The following is a 19,332-nucleotide window of genomic DNA, read 5'->3' on the forward strand; positions in this document are numbered from 1 at the left end:
GAGCGTCCGCTACGCTGGTAGCGTAGCATTACGGTAGTCGCTCGCCTATAGCGTGCTCGACACCATGCATTAAGCTGTGAGCGAGCGTGCCGCATGTGCGTCTCGATCACGGCCTAGCGTATGCTACGCTAAGTACGTACCCTTACGGTACCCCATACGCCAATTGCGTACTGTGTCTCTTACCCATTATTGTGAAGGTTATAAGGTAATTTAAATCAGCATTATCATACCAAACCTATGACCTTTACAGGAGGTGCCTATTTTTGTCCTTGTTGCTTGCAAATACAGAAAACTAGCTGATGTGCCCGGTTTCAACTGGACAAGTTTTGGTGTGCAGAACATTTGACCCCTTTTCACCCCCTTAAGGGTAGGGCCACACATAGCGGCCGAGCGGGTCCCATTTATTGGGACCCGCATGGCCGCAAGGAGACTGCGCATGGGCGCCTATCAGAGGCGTATTGGTCATAGGGTTTACAGGGAAGATTCCCGGTGGGCCGACGCACCCGTGGGGCCTGTTTTGTTTGAGGACATGTGGTCCTTTTTATAGACATAATCAATAAGATGCAAAATAATTTGCATATATGAAAATTACTTTGCCACTTAGCCTGTGATTGCAGATGCTCTAGTGTATGCTCTGTCTGCCTGCTTGGCTGACATAAAAGATTGAGTGAATAGTGATTGGGATACGGTTGGTGTAATAAGCAAGAAAATATATCTTTCTAATAGGCCCTACACACTGGCCGATCCGCCGCCGAGCTGCCCGACGGCAGATACGGCCGACGGGCAACCTGGCGGCGCGGGGGGGGGCAGTGGCGGGGGGAGTGAAGTTTCTTCACTCCCCCCGTCACCCGGCTGCATTGAAGTGCAGGCAAATATGGACGAGATCGTCCATATTGGCCTGAATGTACAGCCGACGGGGGACCAGCGATGAACGAGCGTGGGGCCGCGCATCGTTCATCGCTGGAGCCTCCACACTGCACGATATGAACGTTATCTCGTTCATTAATGAACGAGATCGTTCATATCGTGCAGTCATGTCGGCCAGTGTGTAGGGCCCATAAAGAATGATATAGTTTCCTAAATTCTTAAGGTGTATCATATAATGTGCTCATAATATTTAATTTAATTTCCTTTTAACTTCCCCCTTGATGTTGGACATGCCCACTATCTGGAAAGTCTCGGGGGAGGGTGCTGCTGCCATGGCCCATGGCTAGACCTTACACCTCTGGTGCTGCCCATGTGGGGCCACTAGTACAAATTTTTCCAGGGCCGTTTTTTGTTCCCAATCCGCCCCTGGCGCCTATGCAGGCACCCACACATGTGCGGCAGTCCTGCCGCCGCCAGATCCAACCGCAGCATGGTGCGCTTGGGCCGGCTGACAGGACGGTAGGATTTCAGTCTGAACACATACAGTTTAATGTATGTGTTCACACAGTGCGGGTGCGCCGCACTGTGTTCCATTGATCCTGAGTGTCACTGGCCGGATCCTGTTCTGTGGCATCCCACAGAACATGATCCCAGTGAACACAGAACCCACCTCCTGGCCAAGCGGGTCCCGTTCAGTGGGACCCGCTTGACCACTATGTGTGGCCGTAGCCTAAGAGTCGAAAAATCCCTGCTTAGTGCTGCAAATATTGTAAATGTCACAGTTTCTAGACCACCCAGCAGTTGCACAGAGAGAGTTCACCAACTGTCACTTTTTCCAGAGCACAATGGCATTGTAAATGGCAGACGGATGTTTTGCCACATAACTCCAAAACAAAGCAACCAATTATAACAGTGCAAATCTATGGACCAGGGGCTTTAATTTGTCACATGATGTGCCCTGCTCGGACAACGACATCATAGAAATAAGTCGCTCATAAAAGTCATCCTTCTGCTATTAATATATAGATACTGATACTCACTGATACTCACTGTAGCTTTCTTAAATTAATGTAGCCTTTTATTATTTGTTACATTGATATACGTAGCATACGTGACTAATTTCCCTCAGAATGTTCAGGAAACTTCCACATTTTGGTGAGTGTTTCCAGATTCCTGGGAAAGAAGGCCATACTTTCTGGATATTGCCCACTGGCCTAGGACCTTGATTATGCCAATCATTGCACTGCTGTACAGAGGGGTCCCCACCATGATTATGAAAGTTGTATCATCTCACTACCCTGCACTCCTACCCTGCACTCCTACCCACACTTACCACTTGGAAAACCCCTTTGGGATCTTCTAGAAGAGAGGACCAAAATGAGGCAAGTATTTAATAAAGGCAGTGGTGTAGCAAGGTCCTAGAGTGCTGCACCATACATCACCACTTTCCCACTCTTTAACCAGAAATTAATTAGGGTGTGTGTGTGGGGGGCCTCAGGGACCATCGGCCATCTTTATTGTTCTGAGTGACTACTTAGCAAAGACTCTGTATGTTGCCATGGCCACGCCTCCTTACTTCACTAGGTCAGTTGTTTGTGTGCAGGACCAGGAAGCTAGTCAGCTAGGCAGTAGCTTTGTCCCCTTCCTTGACTTGACAGCCAGTAAAAGTCACTTTGCATTTTACACTGGCCACTCTTCCAGATGAATAGGCTTTAAGCCTTGAAACATTGGCTATGGCTTTTATGTAAATTTGCCACAATATACAAGTTCGCTGAGGTCTGCCTCTTTCTTTATCAGTGGGGTCTGGAAGGCTCTATCTTCAGGTGAACTGCTACTATTTATACAGAAAATCTATATACGGATAGATATATACAGTAGATAGATAGATATATAGATAATAGGAGTAGTTATTTGTATAATGTGAGGTTTTATTTTAAATGACATTAACAGTAGATTATACTTTTTTTTCTATTTTTTACATTTTATTGTTTGTGTGAACCAGAAACACCATATAATGCATGCGAATAAGTAATTTAATAATTGCAATAATAAAAAAATAAAATCTTGCACTGGCCGTGATCCCCGCACAGCCTAAGAGGAGGCTCCGGAGTTTGCCCCCACTGCAGCAGTACTGCTGCCTCATGGAGATGTGGGAGGATAAACCCAAACAGTGGGTACAGGCAGGGTTTGGTGCTGCAAAGAGGTGCGTTAAGTGACCGGGCTTCCCAAAGGTTAATAACTGTGTTTCCAGCCCACCATTGACTGGCAGCTACATCATCAAATCAAGAGTGGGACTGTGTCCAAGGTACACTATCGTGTCCCCAAGATACCTACAGTATTATACATTGATCTTAACATCTACTCCCCACCACCATAAGAACAATGGCCACACAAATGCACACAGCAGAATTATATGTTGGCAATGAACCGTCATCACAGCTTATGCGATATAGGGCCTAATTCGGACCCGATCGCTCCTCTGCAAATTTGCAGAGGGCTGCGATCAGATAGCCACCTGCTATAGAGAGTGAAAATCCGCCCCGTACAAGTGTGTATGCATACGCTGTGCAAAAACTTCACCAGACATCTGAAAATTCGTTCACAACTCACTCACCATCGAATGATTTTTCCCGTCTGTGCGTAGCCCAAGACTTACTCCTACAGTGCGATAGAATCAGGCTGTTCGGGGCTGGAGCTGACGTCACACACCCTCCCTGAAAATTCTTAGGAACGCCTGCATTTTTCCTGACACTCCCAGAAAACCGCCAGTTACCACCCACAAATGCCCGCTTCCTATCAATCACCTTGCGCACGCCCAACGATCAAAATTTCTGCACCATTCTGTTGCTGCTTAGTGTCACAACTGCGCATTGCGGTGCATATGCATGCGCAGTCATTCGATAACCGGCCGCTGTGGGAATTCGAACAACAGTGATCAGGTCTGAATTAGGCACATAGTGTGGATAAAACGTGTCATGCAGAGATGAGAACACTGAGAGCTGCTACAGAGTCACATCTGAGTAGGAAAATACATTTTTGCCTGTGTAGTATCCACCATGCATATCTACTGGTGTGTGGCATATTGTGAACTTGAGTTGGTATGTAGGAAGGGGGCCCAAATTATATTTCTGCACCTGGGTGCACCATTAACAAGTTCCACCACATTACTATGGCTGCTGAGTATGGTGTTAGTACTATCTGGATACTTAATGGATGGTGGTAGTACTTTGACTGAGAGGTGGGGAGGATGGGGGTAGTGCTCTCTGAGTGAGGGCTGGGGCAAATGAGGGTAGTACTCTCTTGGTGAGAGCAGGGGAGGATAGGATGGGGAAGGACTTTTTTTTATCTGGTGAGGATATGGGTAGTAATCTCTGGCTACTGAAGATGAGGGTAGTATTCTCTGGGATGGATGGAGGTAGTACACTCTGGCTAGGGAGGATAGAAGTAGTACTATGGCTGCTGAGGATGAGGGTAGTACTCTCTGGCTACTAAGGATGAGGGTAGTATTCTCTCGGAAGGAAGGAAGTAGTACTTTGAGAGGTGGGAAGGATGGGGGTAGTGCTATCTGGGTGAGAGCTGGGCCAGATGGGGGTAGTACTCTCTCAGTGAGAGCTAGGGAGGATAAGTTAGGCACTGGAAGGGGAGGATAGAGGTAGTACTCTTTGGATGGGAGGGTGGGGGTAGTACACTGTTGCAAGGAAGGATGGAGGTAGTACTTTTCCTGAGAGGTGTGGAGAATGGTGGTCTTGCTCTCTGGGTGAGAGCTAGAGAGGATAGGGGTCATATAGTATGGATAAGAGTCGGGGAGAATAGGAGTAATACTCTTGCTGAGAGCTGGGGAGGATGAGGATAGTGCTCTCTGGTTGAGAGCTGGGAAGTAGTTATTTTGGGGGTGCTTTTCTTAATGAGAGTTGGGCATGATGGGGGTAGTTCCTTTTGGGTGAGAGCTTTGGAGGATATGATGAGTACTTTGTGGATTAGAGCTAGGCCTGATGGGGGTAGTACTCTGTGGGTGAGAGCTAGGGAGTATGCAGTAATACTCTCTGGGAGAGAGCTTAGAGGATATGAAAGGCACTTTCTTGGTGAGAGCTGGGAATGATGGAGGGGTAGTACTCTATTGGGTGTGTAAAGTGAAAAGACTCGTAAATCCACACAGGACAAACTGTGTACCTTCATATATCAATAGGACATCGAGTGTAGTGTATGTATATATATATATATATATATATATATATTAACGTGTCATATACTGTACACTCTATGATAAGGGGACTTGTCCATTGGCCACATGATGTCAAGCTATCTGCCCATCCCCTGTCTGCATCAGGCTCTCTGCCCTTTTTCTGCACTAGCCTCTCTGCCCATCCTCTGTCTGCACCACCCTCTCTTCCCTACCTCTGCACCAGCCCTTCTGCCCATCATGTCTGCATGCGCCTCTGCTCTTTTCCTCAGCACCAGCCATTCCACCCATCCTCTGTTTGCACCAACCTCTTTCCCCTTCCTCTGCGCCAGCCTTTCTTCTTACCGCCTCTCCCTGTCACCTTCTCTCTCTTGTCATCCACTGCCTGTTACCCACTATCTCTCATTGTCACCATCTTCCCATCACCCTCTCTCTACTGTCACCCTCTCCCTGTCACCCACTGCTTTTCCCTGTCTCCAGCTCCCTGTCACCTACTGCCTGTCATTCCTCTCCCTTTCACCATCTACCTCTCCCTGTCACCTCCTGCCTCTCCCCATCACCCTCTATCTCCTGTCACCATCTCTGTCACCCACTGCCTGTCACCCTCTCCATGTTGCCCACTGCCTTTTCCTGTGACACATCATGTCTTTCCCCATCACCCACTGCATCTTCTGATCACCAAATCCTTCTCCATGTCACCCTCTACCTCTCCCCAGTGTCACCCCCTGCCCATAACCAGTGTCACCCATGGCCTCCTCCCAACATCACCCACTGCCTGTAACCTAGTGACTTTCACCTACTGCCTCTCCCCAGCATCACCCACTGCCTGTCACCTATTGACTGTTACACACTGCATCTCTTCAGTGTCACCAGCTGTCTCTTGCCAGCATCACCCAATGCCTGTCACCCACTGCTTCTCCCTAGTGTCACCCATTGTCTCAACACAGTGGCATTCACCGCATGTCACCCATTGCCTCTCGCCATCACCCTCTCCCTGTCACCCTCTGTTTCTCCTCATCAGCCACTACTTCTTATCTTGTTCTCCCTGTTAGCCACTGCTTCGCCCCAGCATCACTCACTGCCTGTCACCTATTGACCTTGACCCTCTGCCTCTCCCCAGTATCACCTACTGCCTCTCCCCGGTGTCTCCCATTGCCTGTCACCTATTGACCTTCACCGAGTGCCTCTCCCCAGTGTCACCCACTGTCTCTCCCGAGCATCACCCAATGCCTGTCACCCACTATCTCTCCACAGTGTCACCCACTGCCTCTTCCCAGTGTCACCCACTGTCTCTCCCCAGCGTCACATACTGCCCCAGTTTCACCCACTGCCTGTCATCCACTGTCTATACCCAGTGTCATCCTTGCCTCTACCGTTTGTAGGAGAGTGCAAATTTATAGTTTGCAGGGGAGTGCCGAACACCCTAGCACTGATCTGGCATATAAGCTTGTTCATTCTGCTGCATTTGGTTCCAGGCCCACATGACAGACAGGGCCCTTTACAAGTGTACCCCTGATTTCCATCCAGTTGATAAATTGGGATATTCCATAAACCCATTTTTGCACATTTAGGCATCTTCTCTTTGATTTTACTATATTTTAGTTTATTTCTATAGCACCACTAGTTTGTACTGTACAGTATATATTTGTAATTTACTTCAGTCCCTGCCCTGTTGAAGCATATAAAATATGTATAGAGGGTATCTATAGTGAGCGCTAACTCTCTATGAGAGAAGACCAAATTAAATCAGTCTGATTTGCATTCTGACAAAACGACATTACATTTATTTAGGATAAAAATCCATGAAAAAGGATGAGCTATCCGAAACGCTGATATCGGGACTTTAATCACTTGGACTCCTACCTGGGTTTCTGCTGTTTCCATCTGCATTGGGCTAAGTTTGTGGTGTGTTGCTTGGCTGCCTGCTGGGAACCTTTTTATCTACATCAAGGCACACACCACATACCCAAAACGGTATGAGCCAGAAGTTCCAATTTTTCATTTGAGATTAAGCACTAAGGGGGACATTTACTAAGCAGTGATAAGAGTGGAGAAGTGAACCAGTGGAGAAGTTGCCCCGTCAACCAATCAGCAGCTCTGTATCATTTTATAGTATGCAAATTATAGATGCCACTTCAGTGCTGATTGGTTGCCATGGGCAACTTCTCCACTGGCTCACGTCTCCGCTCTTATCACTGCTTAGTAAATGTCCCCCTAAGGCTGCCTTCAAATGTTTACATGCTAAGTTTACCAAAGGGTCTGTGCAATACATCATCTTTAAACTTTTGTTTTTTTATGTATCGTATGACTATGTGCACTGTGTCACTTTATATTCATGGTATTTTGTCCTAAATAAATTGAATGTCATTTTGGCAGAATGCACATCATACTGATTTAATTTGGACTTCCCTCATAGAGAATTAGTGCTCACTATCGAACCCTCTATACATATTTTAAGATTTCCAGCACTGGTGTTTGTGCTTATTGGGTATCCTGCGGCAAAATTCTCTATAAAGTGCGCACCATTCCATCTAATTATTTTCACAAACTGTTGAAGCATATAGTCTAAATTTACGAACTCACTACTGAACATATACATACTAACAGTATGTTGTTAGGAGTGTGGGGGGAAACTGGAGCATCTGGAAGAATACCACACAAACACAGGTAGAAATACAATCTACTCTGATACTTTTGGTAACTAGGTACCTAAGTTTGCTGCTTTCTATCAACAGCAGTAAACATGACACAACATCCTTGTGTATACAGTACCTATAATACAGCTAGCGTCAAGAAACAATGACCAGGTATAACTTGCATAAGAAAATTTTTTATTTTGCAAATCGTGCAAAGCAGTAGATAGTATGCTGAAGGTACCCATAATAATAGAGAGAGACACAGGATGCAACATCTTGGGAGCTACAGAATTTTCCGGCGCTGACATACTGTATGTAGTAGTCAGATACATAACAGTATTACAAAGAGTGTAACAGCATTTACATCAAGATGTGACAGCATACACTGGTATCATACGATCTGCACAATGTATTTACTCTCCAGTCTGATATAGTCCCATACAAGAAGAAATAGAATAGCTATAGAAGATTGGTTAGTGAGTTGGTTTCCATTTTGCTTGAGTAGACAGTATTTCTGGTGGCTGAAGTGGTTATCTTAATATTTTTCATTTTCCACAACCTCCTGTTCTCCAACAACTTTACCATTCTCTATGATCTGAATTTTTTTCACTATTCTCCGTGTCCTTATGGGTTCTAAAAGAAGACAAGATTATGTCATTTATGTGCAGTGCATACCACTAACATTCCTAAATAAAAATCAGGACATCCTTGTCCATCCCATTTATTCATCTAGGTCACTACTTAATATACACTCTATTTTTGCATTGACATTATCTATTGCATCAGATTGTACAGTATCTATCTATCTATCTATCTATCTATCTATCTATCTATCTATCTATCTATCTATCTATCTATCTATCTATCTATTGTAACAGGCAAAACATATTTTCATTTGTGATATACTGCATACAGTATTTATGCCAAGAGCGATTAAAATGTGTTAACACCTGAAGGAGGAACTCTAAAACTGACAGGTTGCTATTGGCACAAATAATGTAACCAGTAACTAATAACAAGCACTCGCTTGATTTATAATTACATCTGAATAAAGCATTATATTTGATTTATGTACTATGCCAATATCCAGTTTTGGCAGTCTGCAGTCACTTCTGACTAGAGTCATTTGGGTCTTTTTTCCTTAGAATGTTCTAAATTATTTTTAAAGTCAATTTTAGGATTGATTATTTATTTATTTAAAATAAATAAATAAATAAAAATAAATAAATAAATAAATAAAACAAATAGATAGATAGATACAAAAATTGTAAATCTAGATAATGTGCACCAGCGGGCACTTTGCCTGTTACGTTACAGTATATAGAGTTTGTTCGTTTGTTCTGATGCCTCTTGTAGGTCTATTCACCTTGGGATTTGTCTGTGTATATGCAGATCATGTTGGAATCCTGTGAGTATGTAATTGTAAATAAACTATCGTTATCAGAAGGGGTACTATATATATATATATATATATATATATAGTTTTTTTCTTTTTTCTTTTACATGGTATCCATTAATCTGTATCTAGAGAGTATTAAAATGTATGGAGTAGCAAATTCCAGATTACAGAGGAGATCTCTTTTGTACCCATTCCCACTTGGAATCCAAAAGAGCTACTGCACATTGCGCTTGAATGTAGCAAAAGTCATGGACTATCTTTTTTATCTTTTATATTACTATTACACTATGTGTGATATTAGATTTCTTGAATGTATCATGAATTGAGATGGCAAACATCACTACAGGAAAAGCACCAACTAGATCAAGCTTTCTATATTTGCACACGAGAAAGAAGTAAGGTGAAATCTTCTGTTTATTGTAACTAGATGCTTGCTTATGTTTTTCTGATTTGTGTTCCTGAATGCCATATTGTTTATATATGCATAAATTGTCACGTTACAACATCCCCAGCATAGCTACTGTATAACTAACAGTACTTTCCCTTTTTCTCCCAATGTCACTTGTAACTTTGTGCAATGTGTATATAGAAGGAGGGATTCGGAATGTATTAACCAAGTGGAGGTAGACTATTGAGAATTGAGAAAAATAGCTAAAAATTGTCAATTTTTTAAATTAAAATACATTTCATGCTCTGCAATTTTGATATGGCAATGCCTGCAATATTGCCAATATTAATGAAAACATGCTATAATGTCAACATTTTAAGTGGCTATAATAAATGGTTACCTTTTTTGGCTCCTGAATCACTTCCGGATCCTTGTTGAGCGGTGTACCCTGATCCTGAACCTTTTCCAGACCCTGAACCACTTTGTCCAGTACCACTGAAGTTAATGAAGGACAGTTATTACAAGCACATAAAAAAATAACACACAACACAATAGTCATTTGAAAATTATTCTTACCCTTCTCCATCTAGAAGCTTGCGGTATGTCTCAATCTCTGCCTCTAACCTGGTCTTAATATCCAGCAGATCTTCATATTCTTCGGTCTGGCACTGTAGTTCCTCTTTGATGTGTGACAATTGTTCCTCAAAGCCAGCAATTTGTACTTGGATCTGTGCAAGTTGCACACAGAAACGTCCTTCTGTCTCTGCCAGTGTATCTTCTAGGGATTTTTTCTGTCAACAAGAATGTATTACACTCATTCTAAGATGATCATAATTATTATTTATTTATTTATCACCAGTTACTTATATAGCGCACACATATTCCGCAGCGCTTTACAGAGAATATTTGGCCATTCACATCAGTCCCTGCCCCAGGGGAGCTTACGGACTATATTCACTATCACATGTACACGCACACACATTCATGCTAGGGTTAATTTTGTTGGGAATCAATTAACATACCTGTATATTTTTTGGGATTGTGGGAGGAAACCGGAGTACCTGGAGGAAACCCATGCAAGCACGGGGAGAATATACAAACTCCATAGAGTTAGGGCCATGGTAGGAATTGAACCCATGACCCCAGCGCTGTGAGGCAGTAATGCTAACCATTACACCATCCGTACTGCCCAATAATGAAATGATTTTGTATTTGACAAAACTTTGCTTTATTGTTATGGCTTCTGTCTGTTGGTTTTTAGATAATGTATGCCTTTATATAATCAGGTGGAGTATTTCCATTACCCTAGGATACAACACTTGTGCTGTGCTCCACAAATTGGATACAAATGTGTCCTGGAATAGCATTCTGTTGTAGCCCAGGGCAAAAAAAAAGAAAAGAAACAACTTTGCCTCAAATATAAATACATTGCCAAAAAGTAACCACTGAAGAAACTTGAAAGGCAAAGCAATGTAATTAGTAAAAGTTGTAGGAGGGCTTGTACAGGCCATTGCATTAGGGTTACACAAAGGTTAAAAAGCTCCTTAAATGAAGAATTGTTTAGCTCTTTACCATGGCAAGTTGTGATTGAAGCTCAATCTCTAAGGCTTGGAGTGACTTCTTCAGTTCAGAGGTCTCACTCTTGCTGCTCTGGACTTGCTGCACACCGGTGGATATTTCTTTTTTCAAACCTTCACTCTTAGGGAGAAAAATACAGTTTTAGTTAGTGTCCTTGCATAGTCTAGTAATAACAGCCCAGAAGCTCCTATATTTGTCAGTCACCACTCTTGTAACACCAAACAGTGTTTTCATATTGCCCCTGCCACATTCAAAATGATGCAACCTAAGACAATGGTTGGCCTTTGCTTTGTTCACAGAACCACAATCTATGCTGGCATCCTGGCAGGCCAACACACCTACATTAAGCAAGTCCTACGTAGCACAGAGTGTGCATGATCTATACACGTTCCTTATGAGGACAGGGCCTAACACTGATTCTTACCATTTTGTTGAACTGATCTTCAGCGTCCTTACGATTCTTCTCAGCCATGGCCTCGTACTGTGCCCGCATGTCATTTAGAGCCTTCGTAAGATCATTACCGGGAGTGGCATTCATTTCTACGCTAACTTGGCCAACCGTTGTTCCATGGGATCCTTTAACCTCCTACAGAGTAAAAAACAGATTTTGCTATTGACATATTAAATAGTTTAAAGACAAAATAAATTGATGAGATGTATTTTAAGCTTACATCATCATGATTCTTCTTCAGGCTTGCAATTTCCTCCGTAAGACCTTCAAAGTGGGACTGCAGGTCAGATTTACTGAATTTCAGGTCATCCAAGACCTTGCGCAGGCCATTAATATCAGCCTCTACACTATGGCGGAGTGCCAGCTCATTCTCATACCTGACAAGATAAACAGATGTAGTCAAGCAAATGTAAAATAGAAAAATCTTGTAATAGAAAGTCCAGATGGAGCATGTTTCTTTCCGACAAGCTGCAATAATTGGGCACTAGTTATTAATCTCATTGAGAGCCTGATTCTGAGTCACAAGCTAGGCCGCTGAAGTAGCTGCGAACTCAAATGCTCAATCGCTCAGCATTGGAGGCCAAACTCTTACAAAGATCTGCATCTAACCTGGGGCTGGTGCCAGTTTGAGCTAAAGATGCTCAAAATGGGCATCCTTGCACAATCAGGCGCATGGCTGCACACCAGGGAAGGGCTTGTAGCGGATTAGCATAAAGTCACAGACACCACATGATGTGTCCAACTCAGACACGTTCCCTGATAGTGCTGCCTACCTCAGGTTACATCACACTCACACTGATTATGTTAATGCCTTTATGTTCTTTGGGCTCCATCTGCATACTGTATTGGCTGATTCTGAGTTGGGAGCGAAGCCCAAAAAAAAAAAGCAGGTGGTCTTCTTGCATATTATTGACTATTGAACATGGTTACCTTTGTTATAACTACGTATTTTGTAACCAAAATGTTTAAAATCCAAATTAAAACAAATATGAAAAAAGCAGGTTACTGTGAGGTCTATTTACTAAGCCTTGGATGGAGATAAAGTCACTGGAGATAAAGTAGCAGCCAATTGGCTCCTGTCATTTTTCAAACCCAGCCTGTGGCATAGCAGTTAGGAGCTGATTGGTTGGTACTTTATCTCCAGCAACTTTATCTCCATCCAAGGCTTAGTAAATAGACCTATATGTATCCGGACAAACCTTGTTGCAAAGAGTGGGGTGCAAATGCATTTTTTTTTAACATGTAAGGTAATAACTGGATACTTTGGCATGTAGCCCACAAATACAGGACAGCATTGTTTTTACACTGCAGTTTAGATTTGAGTCTGGACACACCCCTCTCACAGCTAACTCTGCATAGTGGAAATCTCCCCACCTGCAGGGCAATATGCTTTTGCTAAGCTGCAACGTTATGTTTTTTTTGTTTTGTTGCTTTGCTCCTAACTCTGAATCAGCCCCATAATATACATTAAGGGTGACACATGTAAATTGTATTAGTATACCAAATGCATTGCAACACATTACCATACCTCCCAACATTGGGAGAAGTGGAATAGGGACACTTTGGCACGACACAGCTGCGCCTGCCCGAAGGGGAGGCGTGGCCTATAGAAAAGGTGGCATAAATTCGCCCCCATTTTTTATCACTATGGGGGCATGGCCAGCACTCTATGAGCTGCTGGCATGCCCCCTGTCCCTCCATCTATAGTGAAAAGAAGCTGTGCGCATGCGCACAGTGTCTATTCACCACTGCTCTGCTAGGCAGAGCAGTGACTGAAAGGAGCCTCCCAACTGCCCCCTCCTCCCCCCACCGGGTGTTGGGGTGAAGCTGATATGGGGCCTACAGCTAAGGGGCCCAACTTCCTGTCAAAGCTCTATGGGTGGCACATAAGGGTCCTTACAAACTTTTGCTATGGGGCCCACAAATATCTAGTCATGCCCATGCTATGATCTATCTATCTATCTATCTATCTATCTATCTATCTATCTATCTATCTATCTATATATATATATCAACAGCAGCTGGTCTCTGCAGTTTTCATTCCTATACTGAGTGAGTGCCGCCATCCATCACTGTTTGCTATTTCTGCCGTAAGGTAACCAGAGGGCACCCGGGTAATTAGTTTGGAGGCATTGAGTGCCGAGCATTATGGATATCTAATGGACGTGTTTCTGACATCCACCAGATGAGAGAAGCTGGCACATGCGCAGCAAACGATGGACGCTAAATACCACACGTCCGTCACCCGGCGCAGGTGCAATAGAGACTATCGGACGCCGGAAGTGGGGCGGACGTGACGTCACCCACGATCCGGACAGGAAGTCCGAGATCACGAAGTTTAATCTTGTATTTTGTAGATTTAAACCATGAAATGAGTTCCTTTACATAGCGGTTTTACACAGCATAGTGTTATAATGCTGTGAGTACTAGTGGCAACTTGTTTTGACACTCACAATAATGTATTAAATTCTGGATCTGTTAATTGACAGGAAGTGATGTAAGAATCACTTCCTCATTAACACAGGTATATATAGATGAGCTGTCCCATTAACTGATCACCCCTTGATGAAGTCCAGATAGGACGAAACGCGTTGGATGCTACCATACTTACCTTCTCAAAGTTAAGACTTTTATTCATTTTTTATATGTTGATATTTTTTCTAATTTTATATTGTTAGGATTTGGTCCTCTTGTCCTATATCAGTTTACTATTAACTATTTATGAATTGGTGTATTTTTATATAGCTCCAGAGATTTTTTACTATTCATTTTCTATATATTTATTTTCATTAGTAATTGGTTTTATATGTGACTTTTTTATTTCACTTTTGTATTGGTGCTAATTATTTTTTATTAAAAATGTTTTTATATTACTTTTAAAGTACAGTCTCCTTAGAGTCCAATGACACCACTGGTCGCTTAAAACCACCTTATCTACTATCTTTTTTACAATATATATATATATATATATATATATATATATGTGGCGTCCCCTATGCTCCATGTTATAATCTTCAGTTTAAAAGATAAACTTAGGTCTCAGGATCCCGGGACAAATGTAAAATGCTGTAGTGCCGGCGCACATGAAATGCTGTATGCATCATTTCACACTAGTTGACATTACTGCATCTTGAATGTTAACAAAAACACTGCATACCCACTGTAGTGTTCTAATGTGTAACCAATACTTCAGGTTCATCCTTGGTTATAGTGTGACTCCCACATATACCACAAATGGACAATCAGTGCCGTAAGATTAATAGCAACAAAATCAAACTTACTTCATCTTGAAGTCATCAGCAGCCAGCCTGGCATTGTCAATCTGCAGTACTATACTTGCATTGTCAGTGGTAGCTTTAACAATCTGTGGAAACAAGTTACCGTTACAGTTTTATCACATCAATCCAGATAACATGATGATACATATTCATTGAAAAGTCTTATGTTGAGTACACACTTATAGATATATCTGCAGATCAATTGATCTGCAGATATATCTATAGAGAGACAAGGCAATGTGTTGTGTATACACACTGCTGATCCGTCGGGACTGACGTCACAAACTGAATGGGTATTTACATGTGCCCGCTCAGATGTGCTGTCAATCACCGCCAGCGTCTGCAGCAAGTGTACAGCAGTTGGCTGACTGCCCATACACACAGCACGATGCGCCAATATATTGTTGGATATATTGGCCTACGGCTGTGCTGCAGAGCCAACGCAATATGTCTGTGAACGACGGTGTTCAAAGACATATCGCTCGTACACACTGGCTGAGGCCGGACCAGCGATATATCGTCCGTCCATTAAAACGCCGATATATTAGCCAGTGTGTACCCTGCATGAGAATAATGGGACCAAATTACAAGGCTCCTTTATATACCAAGAATTTTCAATTTAGGCAGTGGTCAAAATACTTTACATTAACTACCGAATTAATTATCATATATGTACAGCTTTTATTTAGCACAGATCATTATTCTTAAAAATGCTGTTTTTATATGGAAATTTGTTTTCTATCATATAGTCATGTTATGTGAAAAGCACATCGTACTCCCAATTGTTCCACTCTTTTGAGCCAATTATAACTGAATATTTGTTGCATATCCCCCAAAACACCTGTTCTCTGGGATACCCACAACTATTAAGGATCCCCCAAATGTATAAAGGAGGGACCACATATCTCCAAAATCAGCTGCAGTCCCTCCATTTCCAGTAGCCGCAGCATCCCCATAGGTTTCCATAGGGGCTGCAAAGTTGTCAGATTTACCAAGCTCTAGAATGCCAGGCGTACTAGAGTGTGGCCCCGATAGGTAACGCCATCTTCAGATAGCATTATCTTATAGCAGCCTTTGGGTGGACCGCGTATGGACACAATGCCCCAGCTCATGATATAGGAGTAAAATTATTGCTTTCGGAGCTCCTGTCAATGCATATGATTTTTTAGTACATTCAAAGGAATGTTAATTTCTTATTGCCACGAATAGCAGCAATACAAAGTTTTAATTATCGAGTATAAAATAAGACAGTTAGTAAATATGCCCCTTTGTATACTTATGAAATGGCATTTTATAAGATGTCTTTGTCAGTTTTCAAAATACTGCACATTTAAGCAATGACAGCACAGGCCGGATTTAAAGTGAACACGCCATGCCAGAGTAACAACAATAGTTTTCAATATAAATTTGTACTTTAAAATCATTCTTTATGTTCTTACTGTATCCTTAAAGTCACTCTACCCAATTATTAAAATCGATAATGCACTTCCACAGCAAGTCTGAAGCAATTATTGCTTATACAGTTCAAGAATACAAGCATTTTCTAATATTGGTAACAATTATAAACTCTTCATGTTAAAGTTTGATGCAGGTATAATGCTAGTGATGTCATGGTTTCATCTTATAAATATAAAGGAGCAGTGTTTGCAAGGATAAAACTCATATTATTTGTTAAACCTACCTGAGTCTTTAGATCGTCAATCATCTTGTAGTATTTAGAGTAGTCTTTTGGTCCTTCTCCAGAAGCACCACCGGGTCTTTGCTTTTCATACCATTCCTTAATCTTACTTTCAAGGTCAGCATTTGCCTTTTCCAATGCATGGACTTTATCCAGGTAAGAAGCCAAGCGTTCATTAAGATTCTGCATGGTTTGTTTCTCATTGACAGACAAAAGGCTGTCACCTCCTCCATGATGAGCCCCACCACCAAAGTCTCCTCCGAAGCCAGCTCCACCACCATGACCAGCAGCACCACCGCCAAAACCACCGCCATATCCACCAGCACCACCATGTCCACCAGCACCACCACCAAAACCACCTCCATATCCACCAGCACCATCACCATATCCACCATGTCCACCACCAGCACCTCCTCCAAAGCCTGCCCCACTAGCAACTCCACAATGACCATAACCACCAGCACCTCCACCATAACCTCCTGAGACCGAGCCTCCTGACCGTGATGACTGTCTAAAAGAGTAAGACATGATGTTAAAGCAAAATGACAACCTTTCCAGAAAAGAAAAGCAGCTCCCGTGGAAAGTGTAATAGCTGAACAGTTTTTATTCCTTATATATATGAGATTCATTGGGTGTGTCATTTCTGAATTTTAATGTTTTATTTTTCAAACAATAGAGTTGCTTGCCAAGTTATTGCCACTGCTTACAGCGTGGATCAATTACCATTATTAATCAACTTGCATCACTCTAGCCGCTGGTCTTCTCACCCGTGGTTGTTTGTCCTGTTAGTATGATTTTAGGGTGGAGTACATGGTAATGACACATGATCAGAACACTTAAACATAGGAAGAGTTTTTTATAACTGAATTTTCCATAATCATTATTTATAATGAACTTGCAGGAAGATTATGATCCAGCAAGAATTTTTTTTTGTATTAAAAAAAAAAGTATACAGTATGTATATATATATATATATATATATATATATATATATATATATAGCTTGTGGATGGCGGCACTCCAAGGACTTCAAAGTTGCAGTAAGTATAGGTGACACACACCATGAGTAGCTGTTAACGTTTCAGTTTATTAACTAAACTTTCGTTAATAAACTGAAACGTTAACAGCTACTCATGGTGTGTGTCACCTATACTTACTGCAACTTTGAAGTCCTTGGAGTGCCGCCATCCACAAGCTATTGATAATTCGCTGCAAGGCGTTTTCAGGAGGGCACCCGGGCACATACAAACACCGGAGATTGAGTGCCAGCCTCATTGCGTTTATATATATATATATATATATATATATATATATATATATATTGTACAGACATTTTTCATTTGTAACTTTTTTAGATGGAGGACATGTTTTTGATAACATAAAGGAGTCAGGTGTGCTCAAAATATTTGAAAAACAGAAAAAATGAACAACAGAAAATAAAGTAGATGGGTTGTCCATTTTTGTTTCCTTCTAAGTTTTTAGGGTACTCCATAGGTGAATTTATAATGGGTGCTGGCTGTGTGGTGCCCAATTGTCCCTGGGTCCAGGGGGGCCCTGCACCGTACACCCACAATATCCTTAGCTTGTATTAGTAAGCAGGTCCCTCCTCCTCCGCGGCACCAGTTCCCCAGGAACCCTTTGAAAACAACTCACTGTCTCAGAGCCTTTGCTCTCTTGTGCGCATGCTACATCCTTCCAAATATCGCTGGGAAATGGTGCTACAGCGAAGGAGGGATCTGCGTGCCAGCACACAAAGAAAGATGCAGAGAGACCTCCTGCTCTGCTCAGTACCAATTTTCTTTTAATTTTCATCTGTTGAAGTTATCCAGATCTCAACTCAAACTCAGCCCTCAGTACCCAAGCAGTTCGCCCTTTCCAGGTCAACCAGCAGGTGCCAGGTGTATTCATTACTCAGCAACACAGTGTAAAAGATCCACAGGTAGAGCTAATTATTTAACTTGTGGTTCTGTGAGACCTGGAAAACATAAACTGTTTGGTCGTCCCGAGAACCGAGTTTGAGAACCTATGATCTACTGTATATTATGTATACTACATAATTTACACGGGTTGGTATCACGTGACCGGCGGTCAGGAGACTGCCGGTCACCATACCGATGCCGGGATCCCGGCATTGAGATATAGTTCCTGCTAGTCGGCATGACGACTGTCAGGATTGTGAGGGGGCGGGCTGTAGGTGCCGGTATTGTGAGCCGGTCATATAACTACATCCCATTTACATGATATACCTGTCTCATAAACATAGTGGGAAGCAGTAAAAGCACCAATGGCGAAACACTAGTGGGTTTAAACTTAAATACATTGTATATACTAATGGTTATATCGAGGGTTGGACTGGCCCACAGGGGTGAAGGGGAAACCACCGGTGGGCCCCACTGCCTGGGGACCCACCTCCTCCTCTAGGCATCAGGTTCCAGACTGTGCACTTGAATTATACATTATAAATGTTACCTTAGTTATAGTGCACATTACTATGGTGTACTTTCTATAGTGCATTGCTGTTATTAATGTGGTACATTATCATGCATGCACTATCAGCATTTACTATATATATTTATCAAGGGGCCCAGACCATGCACTCTCTAATGGTTAGCCAAGCCTCGGTGGCAGTTGGCCACATCCCCTCTGGAGACTGGCCACACCCCAAAATATGGTCCCCTATCATTGCATTCCCCCGGTGGGCCCTTCATGCGACTTTGTAATTTGAACTAGCCATTATTACTTGTTGGTTTCCAAACAGCCAATCCTGCAGCAAAACTACTGTTAAACTGTTCCTTTTGCAGTGATGCACAGATCCCTGAGATCCATGCAACGCTTTTCATTTTTTATATATTTAATTAGAAAAAATATTTTCTAACA

At 42.5% G+C, this 19,332-nt stretch overlaps 1 protein-coding gene across 1 annotated transcript; it reads right to left on the reverse strand.

The window, feature by feature from the left end:
• Positions 1–7,857: 7,857 nt before the first annotated feature.
• Positions 7,858–17,022, reverse strand: LOC135055574 (keratin, type I cytoskeletal 10-like). The gene is made up of 8 exons (XM_063959804.1): positions 16,459–17,022; positions 14,781–14,863; positions 11,720–11,876; positions 11,473–11,634; positions 11,043–11,168; positions 10,047–10,261; positions 9,871–9,965; positions 7,858–8,316 (listed from the first exon to the last, which is right to left on the reverse strand). The coding sequence occupies exons 1-8, from the start codon at positions 16,981–16,983 to the stop codon at positions 8,219–8,221; spliced, it is 1,461 nt and encodes a 486-aa protein (XP_063815874.1). The 5' UTR covers positions 16,984–17,022; the 3' UTR covers positions 7,858–8,218.
• Between the last annotated feature and the right edge of the window lie 2,310 nt (positions 17,023–19,332).

The sequence above is a fragment of the Pseudophryne corroboree genome, chromosome 3, assembly GCF_028390025.1.
Source record: "Pseudophryne corroboree isolate aPseCor3 chromosome 3, aPseCor3.hap2, whole genome shotgun sequence".
NCBI lineage: Eukaryota > Metazoa > Chordata > Amphibia > Anura > Myobatrachidae > Pseudophryne > Pseudophryne corroboree.

Bases quoted from the DNA above. Each gene is read 5' to 3' on its own strand.
- LOC135055574 (XM_063959804.1), bottom strand. From the start codon at position 16,983: ATGTCTTACTCTTTTAGACAGTCATCACGGTCAGGAGGCTCGGTCTCA. The intron at 11,877-14,780 runs GTAAGTTTGATT...TTATCTTGTCAG, and splicing joins GCTGATGACTTCAAGATGAA to GTATGAGAATGAGCTGGCAC. The intron at 8,317-9,870 runs GTAACCATTTAT...GTCTTCTTTTAG, and splicing joins TGATTCAGGAGCCAAAAAAG to AACCCATAAGGACACGGAGA.